Genomic DNA, 14,694 nt, shown 5'->3' on the forward strand with positions numbered 1-14,694 from the left:
ACACACACCACACCATCCCATCACAAAGTGTAGCGGGATCTCGTGGACCCTTGATATTGTCCAAGGCGATCCTTTGGAGTTGCAAAAAGAACCGGGCCTAGACAAGGCTTGAAGGGTAAAGGAGAGAGTAACGGGGAATTTTGAAATCTGTAAGCTAATTCGGTTGTTCTCACAGTCTCAGTCATGAATATCACGACAAGAAAAGCCAAGAACCGGCTGGTTGCCTTCGCTGACAGCCGGACATCGGGTCACAGCGTAGATCCATCTGGGCCTGGCGTGTGTGCTTACCGTCCTGTATTAGCAGAAGTTGCACGAAGAACCACCATTGCCCATTGGAAGGAAAAGAAGTTGGTTGTGGTTGGGGGTGGTTTGATTGCGTTTCCCCGACAAAACCCGCCTGCTCGTTGCAGTGTGTGCACACATATAGGATCGCGCTAAATACCGATGAGGAGAGATCCCGGGGTTCTACATGTGCATGGAGGGGGACGATGGAGGGGGGGATGTGATCTTTTTGGCCCGTCCCACCTTTATAAGTTTCTTGTTAATGTGGGAGCCAAACTGTTAATCACCACTTGGCCCTTTTCCCCCTTCTTGGATGCTGGTTTCCAGTGTGAGAAAGGCACAGCATACACTTATTCATTGCTGAGAAAAAAGGAGGAAGCTGGGCGGTCAGGTTTGGTGCGAGACGGACTCAGTAGCACTGCAGGGCTCCTCCTCCGCCATCAAGCGCGCACCGAGGCTTCCGTTTTCCACAACCGCCAGGCAAAGAGCACGCTCCCGTGCCGCTCGCGAAGCTGCAAGGCGCAACCATACCCTTCGGCTTGGGATGGAATGCTGCGCTGAGTTACGCGATAGCCAGAGAGAACAGCTTGCAAGACGACAGTCAGGGCTAGCTTCTTCCATACAGAGGCTTGTGTAAATTCAAATGGAAAATCAGAAAGCCACCCAAGGAAGACCTGACGATACCCCGTCTTATACATTTCTCTTTCATCATTGGCGGGGCTGGCTGCCGTAGGACAGGGTTGCTGGCACTGTGGAAGGCTGTAATAAATCGCCGAAGGTGCCCCTAAGCAGGCGCGTCTCCATAAAGAAGGTTGTTATTGTCCATGTTCGATCCCGCTCTGGGGGCTGCCTCTTGGGAGCTGAGGTGAATCAACACCACACCAGGTGGGAATGGAAGTCTGTCACCCTGCCGCGTGGTTGATGACTCGGAAATCAGGTCCACGACTGTGGAACAGAGTGGAGAAAGATCAGAGACCCAGAGTCTCATCAACACCAACCAATCCTTCGATATATATGCAGCTGCCTTGAACGTAAGAAATGCTTCAACATGAACGAAGTAGGCCGATTGCAAAAGGCACAGACCACGCCCCCAGACCACGGCCGATACCCATCCGTTGATCCTGGGAGGATGATGTAAAGGTCCAGCTCGTTTTCTCTTGTTGTCTTCTTATTCCGGAACAGCCAGTCAGTCAGCCAGCCAGCCCCCAGGCACTGCCCCGGCCGGTCCTAAAAAGAACCACGGAAACACACAGAAAGAATGAACAGCAACTGGAAAAGCAAGAGGGGAGGGAGGGACTGGTGCTAATTAATATCAATGAAGGAGGGACTGAACCCGCGCTGGCGCATGCAACACTCCATGCCAGGTGCTTCCGGAGCGGCGTACATGTGGTTGTCCATTATCCTAGCGAAAACCACCGTACGCACAGATGGATGGATGGGTGGATAACTGATAGCTCTTTCACAGTCATTTCCACGACGAGATGATGACAGCCAGCTACAAGACATAAAAAGGTTACAGACACATAACTGAGGAGGGTTCGAGATGCTTCAATGGGCATATCTCATGATGTTGAAAAGTGGAAGGGATCCGCACTGTCCTACCACACTGTGTTTCTACCTAAGAAGCCTCGAAGAGCCCCGCCTAATGTCAAAGACGGGCACACGAATCAGCGCATCGGGTCTGATGTCAGCGTCGCAAACACCACTAGAGGAAAGTGCGAGACTTGGGGGGTCCACACTGTGCCAGGCATTGGTGGCGCGGGACCAAGCATGGATGGTCAGGTCAGGTTTCAACAAGAGTGGAAGGCGAAACTCGAGGCTTGGCAAAGCCGAGATGTGAACGTACCCAATGGCAGGGTGGGCTTTTGGGCCATTTTCCATCTGAAGTTGCTGTGTTGTTTTTGGGACGTTGACGACGGGCGCTGCTGCGGTATATTCGTCATTGGCTCTTTTGTGCAAAAGTGAAGGCGGTTCCAGCCCTGTGCTCCTGGTGCTGGTTCGGTGTTGACATCGACAAGGTGTGGTTTGACCGAGAGTCTGCTGGAGCCAACGGGTGAAAACCTAAACAGGGTCGCCAAAGTCACCAGTCGCCCGTTCCCCTTCGCCGAAGACGCCAACACTTGAGCGAAACATTCTAGGGCAATCAACCGTCCTTTGGCCGCGGCGAAAAATATACGTCCCCCTTTTCCACACCCTATCAAAGACACTCAACCACTCAAGCACCAGTGGACGAGAGAGTTCCCTCAGCCGAGCGTACACCCAGCACCATTCACCACACCCAGCACCATCCACCACACCCAGCACACACCCAAGCAGCGCAGCGCAGACACCAGCGACAAACGGGGCTTGGGCTTCCTTCCCTCGCTCCATCTTCGCGCCAACCTGCTTTCAGTCCAAATTCCGGCTTCCACCTTCTCCATTCCTTCCTCACCAGCATCATTGAGCACCTTCGACGAGATAGACTCGAGACTCGACACTCCAACCGCCTTGATTTCTATCGTGTCGTCAATCGGTCGAATGCTGATACCTCCGTGACGGGGCTCCCAACGGCCAGCCAGCGCGCGAGGGCTTCGCCAAAAACCCCGACGTCAGCTAGGAATACCACTCGCCGGTATTCACCCAGCTCGGGACGCAACCCTTTCACTTGGTGTCAAACCTTAACCACCGACTGCCTCCACCTTCCCCGGGTCAGACACGATACGGGACCTTCCTGCCCTCGTCCTCTCCCACACTCTTCCCATTTTCCCAACCCTGCCACCCTCTTTGCAGAGAGTAGCGAAGCAGGACAATGTCGACTCCGACTACTGCAACTGCGACGCTCCCTCCTTACAGTCACAGTCACTTTCACTACCCACACCACCACCAGCAGCATAAATCGTTCCCACAACCAAATACCTCTGCCTATCGCTCTACGAACCCGGTGCTTCCTCCTGCCTCCCGTCTCGTTTATCCCTCTACCTCCGGCTACAACACTCACCCGGCGACACACGCCGCGTCAAATGGAGCGAGTCTGATGCCTCTGGAGCCATCGAGACACCACCCACACGACTCGGCCGACTTGGCCTCCCATCGCTCGGAATCGCTCTACTCAACCATGCCGGCAACCTCGCAGTCAAGCCGAACCCAAGTGGTGACCAACCCGCCGCCCTCATCGTCAAAAAAGAGACAGAGAGATGTCGATTGGAATGATTTCTACAAAAATGGCCTGCCGACCGAAATCATCGTCATTGATGACTCCCCCGAGCCCGAGGAGCCGGCAACGTCCAAGAACCTGACCAACGGACATTCCTATGCCAGCGGCCCGACCGATGCTTCGGTCGCCCCTCCGGCCAAGAGGAGGAGAAAAGAGACTGATGCGGCGCCTTACGACCCTGTTCACCATATCGCATCACACACCCACACTCCTCGCCAGTATGGGTCGCCAAGCAAATCGACAACGTCAAGTGGCCGTACCAACTCTGCCAATCATACCACGGCCGCTACCTCACTTGGCTCACTTTCATCAAACGGTCAGTATGACCACGAGTTGCAGCAAGCGAGCCAGGGCCAGAAGCGGAAAAGAACCCGGGCGCAGACGAACAGCGAGGCGAAGCGTCGCGAGGCTCTGGTCACAGATGCTTTTGCCAGCTACATTCCTCCTCGGCAGCCCATCAAGAAGTCCCGAGATGTCCCGGTCCAGATCATCACTGATGTGAGCCATTTCCATCACGGTGCCATTGTGAATAGCTACACTAACCACCAATGCTAGCCTCCGCACATGCAGACCTCGCGGGTCGACGATGACGAAGGTCACTACATTGTTGTGCCGGACAATCCCTTGACTGAGCGATGTAAGTTGTTGCTCGATTATGATGAACGCCTCGGGCATCCTGTTGACGCGAGTCTGAAACAGATCAAATGGTCAAGCTGCTTGGACAAGGCACGTTCGGCAAAGTCGTCCAAGCCAAGGACAGGCAGCGTCCAGGGAAGTTGGTCGCCATCAAGATCATTCGCTCGGTGCAAAAGTACCGCGAAGCCAGCAAGATTGAGCTCCGAGTCCTGGAAACGCTCAAGGCCAACGACCCGGAGAATCGCAACAGGTGCATTCACCTCCGAGACTGCTTCGACTACCGCGGCCACATCTGCATCGTTATGGACCTGTTGGGTCAGAGCGTGTTCGACTTTCTTAAGAGCAATAATTTCGTCCCCTTTCCCAACAGCCAGATTCAGAGCTTCGCCCGCCAGCTGTTTACCAGCGTAGCCTGTGCGTACCGTTTTCTGGCCAAACACCACGGGATTTGTGTTGCTGACTCTTTCTTTTCGCAGTCTTGCATGATCTCAACTTGATCCACACGGATTTGAAGCCCGAGAATATCTTGCTTTGTCATAACGAGTACCAGACGTTCACGTACAACCGCAAGATTCCATCCTCGAGCAGCAATGTTGCCCGCCAGGCCACACAAAGAAGAGTATTGTTGGACACCGAGATCCGGTTGATTGACTTTGGGTCTGCAACATTTCAGGACGAATATCACTCGTCCGTTGTGTCAACTCGGCATTACCGTGCACCCGAAATCATTCTTGGTCTTGGCTGGTCTTTCCCCTGCGACATTTGGAGCATTGGATGCATTCTCGTCGAGTTCTTCACCGGAGATGCCCTTTTCCAGACACACGATAACCTCGAGCATCTGGCCATGATGCAGGCGGTGGTGGACGCCAATATTGACACTCACCTTGTCCAGTCTGTTAACCGCCAGCCACGCAATGGCACCAACCCAGCATCCAGGTAAGATTCTCAGAAGACGCTCTTCGCTGGAGCAGCACAACTGACAGCACGATAGGTACTTCAAGCGGAACAAGCTTGATTACCCGACAGCAGATACCACAAGACAGTCGAAGAGATTTGTCAGAGCAATGAAGACACTTCCGGTTTGTGTTTTGTTGCGTGGACCCATCTATGACGAGTCTGCTAACCCTGTTGCAGGAGATCATTCCACCGAATAACAAGTTCCTGAAAGAGTTCTTGGCCCTTTTACAAAAGATCTTTGTCTATGACCCTGCCAAACGGATAACGGCCAAGGAGGCTCTGAGCCATCCCTGGTTCCAAGAACACGCTTACCCCGACGACGGAACCGAGGCTGCTCGCATTCGCGCCGAAAAGCAGAGACTCAACGAACTGTCGGCCATTGCGCCATGATGAGCAGAACGTAGGCAGCCACCCACGCTGCGCCGGAGAAGCTTTAAGCAATTTGTCGCTGGACGTCGACATGAAAGAAACGAAGGTCGTGACAAGTGACGGGCAGTCTAGGTGATGATTTCAGCGTCCGAGGCGAGCATCTCGTGTCAAACCCGGGCACATACAGCACACATCAGCAAGTGCCATGGCTCGGTGTATCGTCGTCCACGGTTATGGGTTTTTGGTCCGCATTTACTGTGCGGTGGTGATTGCACACCTTTTGGTCTGCAAATGAGATATGAAGACTGGTGTTGGGGGTGGGAGGGTTTTTGGGGGAGTCGTAGGCTGGTTCATTTTGGCATGGTTTTATTGGCCTTTCTTTTCTGGGATGTGTGGTATAATGTGTGTTGAGGCTTGGGAGGGACTGGAGTGCTGCTCGGATCTCATAGAGGGAACTTGTTTCACGGGTGTTCATGGGGTGCCTGCAACATCATGGTGGCTGGCGACAGATGAAGGCTTGCCCGCTCGCTCTGCTTGAGATGGTGATTTCATACCGGTGCTGTCCCCCGCAGTGCAACACGGTCAGAAAGGCTTGATTGGTTTTGGTTCATTTCACACAAAGTATACCCTCGACTATGCACCGGCAGTCGTTATGGATGTATCTAGGATCTGATGGAGGTTTTAAATGTGCGTTGCTCCCGCTCTCACCTCTGTTGGTGTTTTGTGATCCAGTCTTTGCTAACATCATGGAGCTTTTAGCGTTATTCGGCATCTTACTACATACGTTGCTTCAACCCATAAGCGTGCGATTCACCAACGATATGATAGCTATCATATACAACTGCCACGCCTGAAGGGTTGGGCGGGAATAATGGGCAAGGCAACAGCAACATGGATGGGTGTCTTGTTGGGTGGCTATATAGATAGCAGACAAATGTTTTATTGGGGCGTTGTGTGTGTGTGTGTGTGTGTGTGTGTGTGTGTGTGTGTGTGTGTGTGTGTGTATTGTTGTCAGTGTGTCTGGAATAAAGACAGAAGAAAGAGGACTATGGACTGGGTTCCTTTGTGACGATAAGGGGGTTTTGTTGATTGAGCCAGGGGGTATTGTCATAGTCCTTTTGGGAAAGGGCTCGCGGTGATGGTCTTGTTGCTTGTAGCTGGTACTGGTCGAACTCGTTGCGCGTTTTATCATCGTTCTGCGAGCGGAATATCGAAATCATCATCATCATCAAGCAAGCAAGCAAGCAATTCAGAAAAATCGATCTTCGTCTCTCGCCTCGTCCCCTTAGACATCAACGGCATCGAATCGAATCGCCAGCCCGTTGAGTGATTGATTACAGATTAGGTATCCAGAAGAGCATGACCACCACCCCGTCGCCTCTACTCGCCATACGGAGCAGCTCCCTCCAGATGCTCGCCTCGTTGCTCCGTCTCCCGCCCGAGATGATGGCTGGGGGGGTAACCACGAGGGAGATGCCTGCCCAATGGCTCGCGGAGCAGAAGCAGGTGGTTGACTCGGGGGTTTTGCCTTTCGAGGTGCTGGCGAAACACACCACCACCGCGAGGGAAGTGTCGTCGCCGTCCAGGTGGAGGAGGGTTGTTGCTCCGTTCTTGCTTACCGGCAGTCGTCAACGGGGGTTGTGTCAAGCCCATGGTGGTCTCGATTATGACCTTGTCAGGGAGGTTTATGGCTTGGTTAGGAAGGAGGTGGTTGATGGCGGGGAGGGGGTGAGGTCTTGGTTGAGGTTTATTTCTCGGCGTCGAGAGGAATATAAACGGGATGATTGGAGGGATGTGAGGGGGTTTGTTGAGGATATGGCGGGGGTGGTTGTGTTGATGGAGGGGTTTGAGGTGGGTGACGGGGTGGATGAGGAGCGGTGGGAGGGGTATTTTGGAAGGGGGGTACGGATGGAAGATGTGAAAGAAAGGTTCGGGACGGGGTGGGAGAGGGTGGGAAGTGGGTGTTTGGCTTGTGTTTTGGGGGTTATTGGCGGGAGGAAGGAGGTGGTTGTTGGGTTGAGGGGGAGTTGCTTATCGCGGGCGAAGAGGAGGACGCCGAGGCTGGAGGGACGGTGGTTGGGGGGGTGGATGGATGGGGAGATGGTGAGGGATAGTGAGGTGCTGGCGGGGAGGTTGAGGGTTGTGAGGAGGCTGCAGGAGGGGAGGTCTGGGGGGAAGAGGGTGGGCATGGATTTTGTGAGGGGGGTTGAGGAGGTGAGGTTGGCTGACAATGCTGGTCACCGAGCTGGTGGCAATGCGATATATGAGGGTGAGGGCAGCAGGCAACTCAGCACCAACAACCCGTACAGAACTACTGACCCTAAAAGCCCATCACCACCGGTACCACCACCACAAGAACCATTCGGCGGGTTTGACGGCGCCTTCGATTCCGACGATGACCACTACCAACAAATCCTCAACACCCTCGTTCCCCCCGGCAATCACATCCAAAATCCCATACCACCCCCGACACCCCCATCCATGAGTGACTCTAGAGACTATCATCCCCCTCGCCGAAGCTGGACAGCCCCCATACCCCCCCTTTCCCTTCCTCGCCGCTGCCCCCCACCCCATCATTCTCACCCTCCTGCAAACTTGAATCCCCAAGTTCACACCGCCATCATCCCACCCCCCTCCTCAAGCTACTACGCCGACGAAATCCTCAACCATTATCAGGATTATCAGGATCACAAACCATCAGCCAGAACAAGATCCAGCACCATCTTCTCTGGGAGACCCCGGCCGGAAGAATACGACAGCTTGGTTGCCATGGACAACGATGAAGCGGCTTTGTTGTGTCGCCGTGAACATCAGAAACGTTTGGACGAATGCTACAGTGAGAAGAGCACAAAGGCGAGGCTGAAAAGGGGGCTCGAAAGGGGCAGGAGCAGTCCAGGAAGTGATGGGGGCAGGACAGAGTGGGGTGATTTCTGTCGGTTTTGAGCAAGCGGGAATTGTGTGTGAGAATAGTGGCATCATTTATTTCACTTGTGAATAGCATAATTATGTGAGGGCTGTGGTAAAATAGTTGTTTAACTTGATATGCATTGACACATGTGCTGCCTGATGATGTCCAGAACAAAGTACTCGAGATATAGGCCTCTAAATATCCTGAATGCAGGTCCCTCTAAAGATGGCTGTCTATGGCATGCTCATCATCTATGTCATGACGACATCCTCTGACTCTTTCACTTCAAGCTTTTCAACACCCTCTTGGGTTTTGACTTCCTCTGACTTTGCGTCGCCCTCAGAGCTGGTCACCTCCTCGGGTTTCTCCTCAGGCTTATCTGTACCTTCTGGCTTCTCACCACCCTCACCCTCCTTCACCACCTCCGCCACCTTCCCCCTATTCTTCCCCTTCCCCTTCTTCTGCTCCATGGCAGCCTTGGCATGCTCCAGCTTCTTCTTCTGCTTCTCCGCCTTCTTCCTCTCCTGCTCCTTCTTTTTCTCAGCCTTCTTTGCCGCCTCCTCCCCACCCTCCTCCCCTTCTTCCCCATCCTCCCCCTCCTTCTCCTTCATCTCCTCCTCCAACAACTTCTTAATCGCAGGAATAAACTCCTCCGCCTGCTTAAACTCCCCCAACTTCACCCTCATATGATCAAACGCGTACAGCACCGCCGTGTCCTTCCCCAACTCCACCTTCTCACCCTCCCCCTCAGGAGCAGGCAGCTTCGGGTACCGCTGGCTAAAATGCGTGAGCAAGATCCTTCTCGCGCCCATATCCCTCCCCACCGCGAGCGCCTCGCTGATGGTGGAGTGTTTCTTCGCCACGGCATCCCCTTTGAGCCCGTCTTCAAAGGTGCACTCGTGCAGCAGTAAATGCGCGCCCTTTCCTAGCTCCGCGAATTTCTTAGACGGGCGGCAGTCTCCAGAGTAGGCGATCTTCAGGCCAGAGGGGGCAAAGGTCATGACGATGGCGGTGGCATTTTGGCAGTGGTCTACCCAACAGATCTCCACCTTTGGGAAACGTTCCTGCACGGTATTGCACTCCGACTGGTTCAAGGTGGGCGGAAATTTCCAGCCCAAATCGGCGTTGGGCTGCCCCCCACGGTAGGGAACGATGCCGACTACGCGGTCCAGACCCAGAGGCTCGACGCCGTCGTACTCGAGCATCCAGGAGTGGAACCCTCCGGTGGCGATGACACCTAGTAAAGCGTCGGTTCCGGCGGTCACCTTGTTCCAGCGGGCCATCATGCTGGCGGTGCCAAAGTGGTGGTCGGCGTGGAGGTGGCTGATGTAAATGGCGCGGAGGTCTTTGAGGACCTCGTCTGTGCCTTCGTTACCATACAAACGGCGGAGTTGGCCAAGTGTGTTCTCTCCGCAGTCGAACAGGTAGCTGCCGTGGCCGGGGACACGGATGAGCGTGGCAGAGACGTTGCGGTACTTGGACGGCAAGGCAGAGCCGGTACCCAGCGGGATGATCTCTGTGTCACAGTTGGGGATATCCTTCTGGGATTCCTCAACTTCGACAAGGAAGGCCGGGTCGGCAATCTTCTTGCTCGCCTCTCTTGCCATCTCTACCACCTCGCGGTGCTGTCCAACCAATGCCTTGAGGGTGCCTATTGGGTCGATAGGGGAAATCAAAAACTCTGAAGAAGGCCCTGGCTTGGGATGCAAGTTGATTCTGGCGCCAGCCGCGCCAACATCGCCCGCATCCACAGGGGCAAGCGGCCGGCTGTCGAACTTCAGTAGAGGGAACCGATCGGGGTCAATGAAATTCAGCTTGAGCGTCTTGTCGGCTGGATCCTGCAGCGCCAATGTGTTTGGGCAAACATCCTGGCCGAGCAGAACGTGCTGTACCGAAGGAAACTTCTTCATGAACTCAACGAGCCTCTCATCACGGTAAGCGCTGAACTGCTCCGATGAGATCCAATACATCACGTCAATCCCGCTCATAAGCGCCGAATCCGACCACTCTGGACGAGCGAGGAAGCTGTTCACCATGTCTTCGGTTGGTATGTCGATCACGGCAAGGCCTCGCCCCGCGACAGTAGGCTCCATGACCATGTCAGGAGTCACCACTGTGCCATTCTCGAGCGTGATAGTTTCTCCATCGATCAACTTCTTGAAGTCAAACTTTGAAACACCAAGCTTATTAGCTTCCTCGGGCTTGAACTTGCCACGTCGTGGGTGGCACTTGGCGATATAACACAGCGACTCGTTGGACGGCTTCGTAATGGGGAGCGTCTCAATCTTGGCCGCCGGCCATGGCGAACGGATCAAGACTCTAATATCTGGCAACTTTTCAGTGTTGCCAGGACGAGGCCCCTTGTACTCCTCGATCATACCGCCTTCGGAACGGAAAAAGATCTTGGCCAATGGGTCGGCATCGCGCAGGTTCACCTCGTGCAGGGTATCAAGACTCCACGTCGAAGAAAACATGCCCGCAACGGCAGCCTGTCTGATGTGCTGAGCCTCCGCATCCGAAAGCTCAGCCTGCTCTGTAACTGCCGTTTCGGCCTCTTCCTCCCCCTCCTCCAAGTCGCTGTGTTTGCGTTTTCTAGACCCTGGACGAGTGGCGCTTGAATTCGAGGTTATTGGTAGGTGCCAGATACGGACGAGATCATCCTCAAAGTCGGGGATGGCACGGTCGTTTCTCTGAGACGGCGAATCGGTTCGGATCTCGTTCAGACTAAGGGGAATGCCCTTGCGGAAGATAAACCGTCGGGTAGTAGCCAGAGAATGTACCAAGTTCCTACCTCCGTAGATATGAAGGTCGTCATCGATATCCCTATCCTTCGACTTCAACCCCTTCGCTTCCCGCACGGCAAGCTCGTCGGCACGAGCAGCCTTTGCTCCTGCCACAACGTCGGCCAGAGTCAACATCAAGCCCGGCAACCCTCCCGTTGTGCTCCAATCGACCGTGCCCGTGACAAAGATATTATGGATCTTCGCCATCGCAACCTTCCTCTGCACCATCGCCCTCTGTGTTCCCTCGGCCATGCGCCCAAAGAGATAACGGCGCCGGTCGAAATGCAGCAGCACACACGCCCCCGGCGTGTCAGCCGTGGGGGTGGTGACCACCTGGGTGTAGGAAGTCATCGTCTGGGCGTTGCCCTGGTTCTTTTCCGGGGCGACGGCCTTGTTTATCGTCGTGATTGTCGGGTTTAGCTCTCGAGGAATGTTCAACACAGCTCGGAGCGTGTGTCCTCTTGGTGACCGGCCTGGATACGGAAACCAAACCGAGGTGCCGTCTGACAAGAGCTTGGGTATGTGGTGTCGGGTAATGACACCAATGTAGGAAGGAAAGCCAGGCGGAACCTTCTTCGTTCGTAGAGCAAGTTTCGAGGGGTGGCTCTTTAAAGATGGTCGAGCAATCTTGAGGCGGCTTGGGAGGCGCAAGCGGTTCATTGGGTCATGCCCGCGGCGCTATCCGACGAGGATCTGTTCATAATCGGGTTGAGCGCGGGTGCCTGTTGGCCGGTGAGTCAAGGACCGAAGCCGACGTACGGGAGTTGTGGTTATGGCGGGGCTGCCTGTCGCCCTTCAAACGATTGTTCAAGACCAGGCGCATTTTCTCTTTCTGCCGCTCCACCAAAGATTCACTATTTTTAAAGTGGGGCAAACAAGATATAATAAGGAAGGCGGTGTGGCAAGGGGGTTAGGGTTGTCTATCCAAAATATGTAGATTCATGGTCTCATCATTCATCACAACACCCCTATCTTTTATGGGCCTCCTTCAGTGCCTCCTTCACAATACCCTCCGCCTCCTTGATTACATCCTCGCCTCTTCTCCACGTGTACAGCGGCACCCCCATCCCATCCAGTGTCTCATGAGCTCGTGCCAACCGCCTTAGCCATATGTCCACCTTCTTGTTCATAGCAGCTGCCGCGTTGTTTGGTGGAACATTCGGGGGCGTCAGTGACCCTTGGCTAGAGGATGTAGAGTGAATAATTCCATCAAAACTGGCGTTGGCTCGTTTCACTGGATGTTGCGCTTGCGGCAGACTCTGCGTACTCGATCCCGTCCCACTTCGCCTAGGTGGGGGAGGTGGCGGTGGTGTCGTTCTATCACGGCTAGCAGCAGGAGAACTAGCGGTACTGGTGATTGGTGGTCGAGAGCCGCTCGACACAGATAATGCGTGAACACGAGGGTTGGGTGCAGAAGCAGGGCTGTCCCGCGAGCTAGCAGCTGTGTCTGATGCCGAGGCGCTCCTCAAAGCATCAGGTTTGGCAGGCCGAGGTGGTGGTGCCTTACGGAGGGGAAGTTCTGATGAAGGCACCGCCGTTCTCGGCCTCTCCTGGTTACTTTCTCTGCGGCTTTGGCTAGGACTGACCTGAGTTGAGTCATCGGAGAAGTCGATCAAGGTCCCTTCCACAGGCCCTCTAGATCCCGCAGATGAGGCTGACGTTCGGGGAGGCAATTGCGGCCGTGCTTCCTCATTTCTGGGCTCACTTTGCTGTTCAATCCTCGCTCGAGTAGCCCTTAGTGTACTCCGCTGGTCACTGTCAAGCTTGAATCCAGAGTCAAAAAAGCCAAGCTCGTCAGGGGTAGTGACATCGCGAATGAAGATACCCAGCACGCGCCCAGGATTCTGGACTGCAAGGTCGGTATAGACCTCGAGATCAGCCTCACCGCTGTCGCCTACTAGGATGAACCTCCTTTCAGGAAAGTCTCGCAAGATAGCCTCGAGTGTCCCCTTTTTCCTCTCCGCCACTGGTTCAAAAATTCCTTGCAACATCCCGCTGTAGTGCTTCAGGTGTATAGAGCCCTGTGGCAGCCCAGCCATGTGGAAGAAGGTCGCAAGTACCGGAAACAATTGCCATGGACTGTTGGAGCAGTAATGCAACTGGACCCCAAGATCGTGCATAGTATGATACCACTCGGTGACTCCAGGAACAGTCAAATCCGCCAAATCTCGAATGAAAGTGTTACGGAAGATCTCGCGAGCTCCCATGCCAATATTGGAGCGTTTGATTGTGTCGTCCACATCGCTGATCAAGCTTACACCGGTAGAATCGATAATCTCGATGGGATTTGTCGCCGAGATGTTTTCACTCGCCAGTACCCTAACATGGGTGGGCACAAAGTCCAGAAACACACGGACAATGAAATGCCCAGAGTCATCTGTCTGTATCGTACGAGATCTCGATCGAGTATCGTTGTAGAAGAAGAGTGTGATTGGATGCTGGACAAGAGGCGTCGTCATGAACGGTCCTATTCGCGCCATGAGGTTCGCATTGGCCACTGCCAGCTCAGCCTCAGTCAGGTCGGCTGGCCCCCCCGTATTCGTCCTTGCCGGCAATGGTGGTGATGGTGGCGGGGAGTTCGAGGCTGTCCTACGGGCTGCAGTTCGTGGCCCCCGGGCCGAGTCACTTCGGTCTGGACCCTCGCTGTAGCCCCCTCTTGTCGCAACCTCCTCTTCCTCTCTGCCCTGCTTCTCAATCCTCTTTGCCTCTTCTGCGATTCTCTTCTCTTCTTTCATCTGCTCATGGTCCTCGGCTGACGAACCTCCCTGCGATGTCGTCGGTGGTGGAATGCCACTGAGCCTCCTGGCAAGACCAATCACCATGCGATTTCTTCTGGTCATCGGTCCCGTGTTGGGCATATATATCCAACCCCTGATGTCAACGTCCACGACCGCGTTATCGTCGGCATTCTTATCCCACTCATCCTTCCAAAACCGTTCCTGATTTTGCCCCTGAGACTGCCCATCCCTAGTCTGCTGCTGTTGCGGTTGTGTCTGAACCACCACATGACCAGGCGGGTGTCTTCCAGCTCCCTTCACATGCATCTTTGCATAAGTAGGAAAAAGCACCATCTGCTCCTCCCCCTTGTGAATGATCTTGACATCGGGAAACGACCCAGGAATAGAGTACTGGCTCGCATCCATAGACTCCACATTTCGTATCCGGGTGTTGTTGTACTGCTCCTTGATCTCCGACGCAGCAGCAGCACCAGCGCGATATACACTCCCAGCAAAGGCAGCTAATTTCTTGCGCCGGGCACCAGCCTCCCGTGGCGGTCCAGCCTCGCCACCGCTACCATAGCCGCTAGGGTTGGAGGCGTAATTATAGTTGTAACCATGACGTGACGCCATCTTGTTTTCTCCGCCAGCGGTCTCGTTCGAGATCTCGTTCGGTTTTGCGCCTGGAGTCAAGCGTCGGGTGGGTTTTGCGCCGAGTTGGAATTGGCGACGAACAATGTCCACCAGCCTCCTTTGCTCCAGGCGCTTCCGCTGTCGTTCGGCAAGAAATCTATATATCCGACTCTGCGCGCTCTGCTTATATCGTGGATGTCTGTTTAGGCGAAAGTC

At 54.5% G+C, this 14,694-nt stretch overlaps 4 protein-coding genes across 4 annotated transcripts; 2 read left to right on the top strand and 2 right to left on the bottom strand.

The window, feature by feature from the left end:
- Nucleotides 1-493: 493 nt before the first annotated feature.
- On the top strand, nucleotides 494-6,515 carry LKH1 (serine threonine protein kinase CMGC group). Its single transcript, XM_062915291.1, has 6 exons — nucleotides 494-3,973; nucleotides 4,031-4,112; nucleotides 4,175-4,525; nucleotides 4,588-5,047; nucleotides 5,103-5,190; nucleotides 5,246-6,515. Exons 1-6 carry the CDS (start codon nucleotides 3,071-3,073, stop codon nucleotides 5,456-5,458), a joined length of 2,097 nt encoding a protein of 698 aa, XP_062761348.1. The 5' UTR covers nucleotides 494-3,070; the 3' UTR covers nucleotides 5,459-6,515.
- Nucleotides 6,516-6,796: 281 nt separating this feature from the next.
- QC763_702755 (uncharacterized protein) lies at nucleotides 6,797-8,380 on the top strand (the record flags this gene model as incomplete). Its single annotated transcript, XM_062915290.1, has 1 exon — nucleotides 6,797-8,380. One exon carries the CDS (start codon nucleotides 6,797-6,799, stop codon nucleotides 8,378-8,380), a length of 1,584 nt encoding a protein of 527 aa, XP_062761349.1.
- Nucleotides 8,381-8,596: 216 nt separating this feature from the next.
- On the bottom strand, nucleotides 8,597-11,788 carry QC763_702750 (uncharacterized protein; the record flags this gene model as incomplete). The annotated part of the gene is made up of 1 exon (XM_062915289.1): nucleotides 8,597-11,788. The coding sequence occupies one exon, from the start codon at nucleotides 11,786-11,788 to the stop codon at nucleotides 8,597-8,599; it is 3,192 nt and encodes a 1,063-aa protein (XP_062761350.1).
- A 308-nt stretch (nucleotides 11,789-12,096) lies between these two features.
- QC763_702740 (uncharacterized protein) lies at nucleotides 12,097-14,478 on the bottom strand (the record flags this gene model as incomplete). The annotated part of the gene is made up of 1 exon (XM_062915288.1): nucleotides 12,097-14,478. The coding sequence occupies one exon, from the start codon at nucleotides 14,476-14,478 to the stop codon at nucleotides 12,097-12,099; it is 2,382 nt and encodes a 793-aa protein (XP_062761351.1).
- Between the last annotated feature and the right edge of the window lie 216 nt (nucleotides 14,479-14,694).

Source organism: Podospora pseudopauciseta (assembly GCF_035222475.1).
Source record: "Podospora pseudopauciseta strain CBS 411.78 chromosome 7 map unlocalized CBS411.78m_7, whole genome shotgun sequence".
Classification (NCBI taxonomy): domain Eukaryota; kingdom Fungi; phylum Ascomycota; class Sordariomycetes; order Sordariales; family Podosporaceae; genus Podospora; species Podospora pseudopauciseta.

Excerpts from the sequence above, each read along its gene's own strand:
- LKH1 (XM_062915291.1), top strand. The coding sequence starts at position 3,071 with ATGTCGACTCCGACTACTGCAACTGCGACGCTCCCTCCTTACAGTCAC. Across the intron at positions 5,048-5,102 it reads GGCACCAACCCAGCATCCAG|GTACTTCAAGCGGAACAAGC; the intron begins GTAAGATTCTCA and ends ACAGCACGATAG. Across the intron at positions 5,191-5,245 it reads GAGCAATGAAGACACTTCCG|GAGATCATTCCACCGAATAA; the intron begins GTTTGTGTTTTG and ends ACCCTGTTGCAG.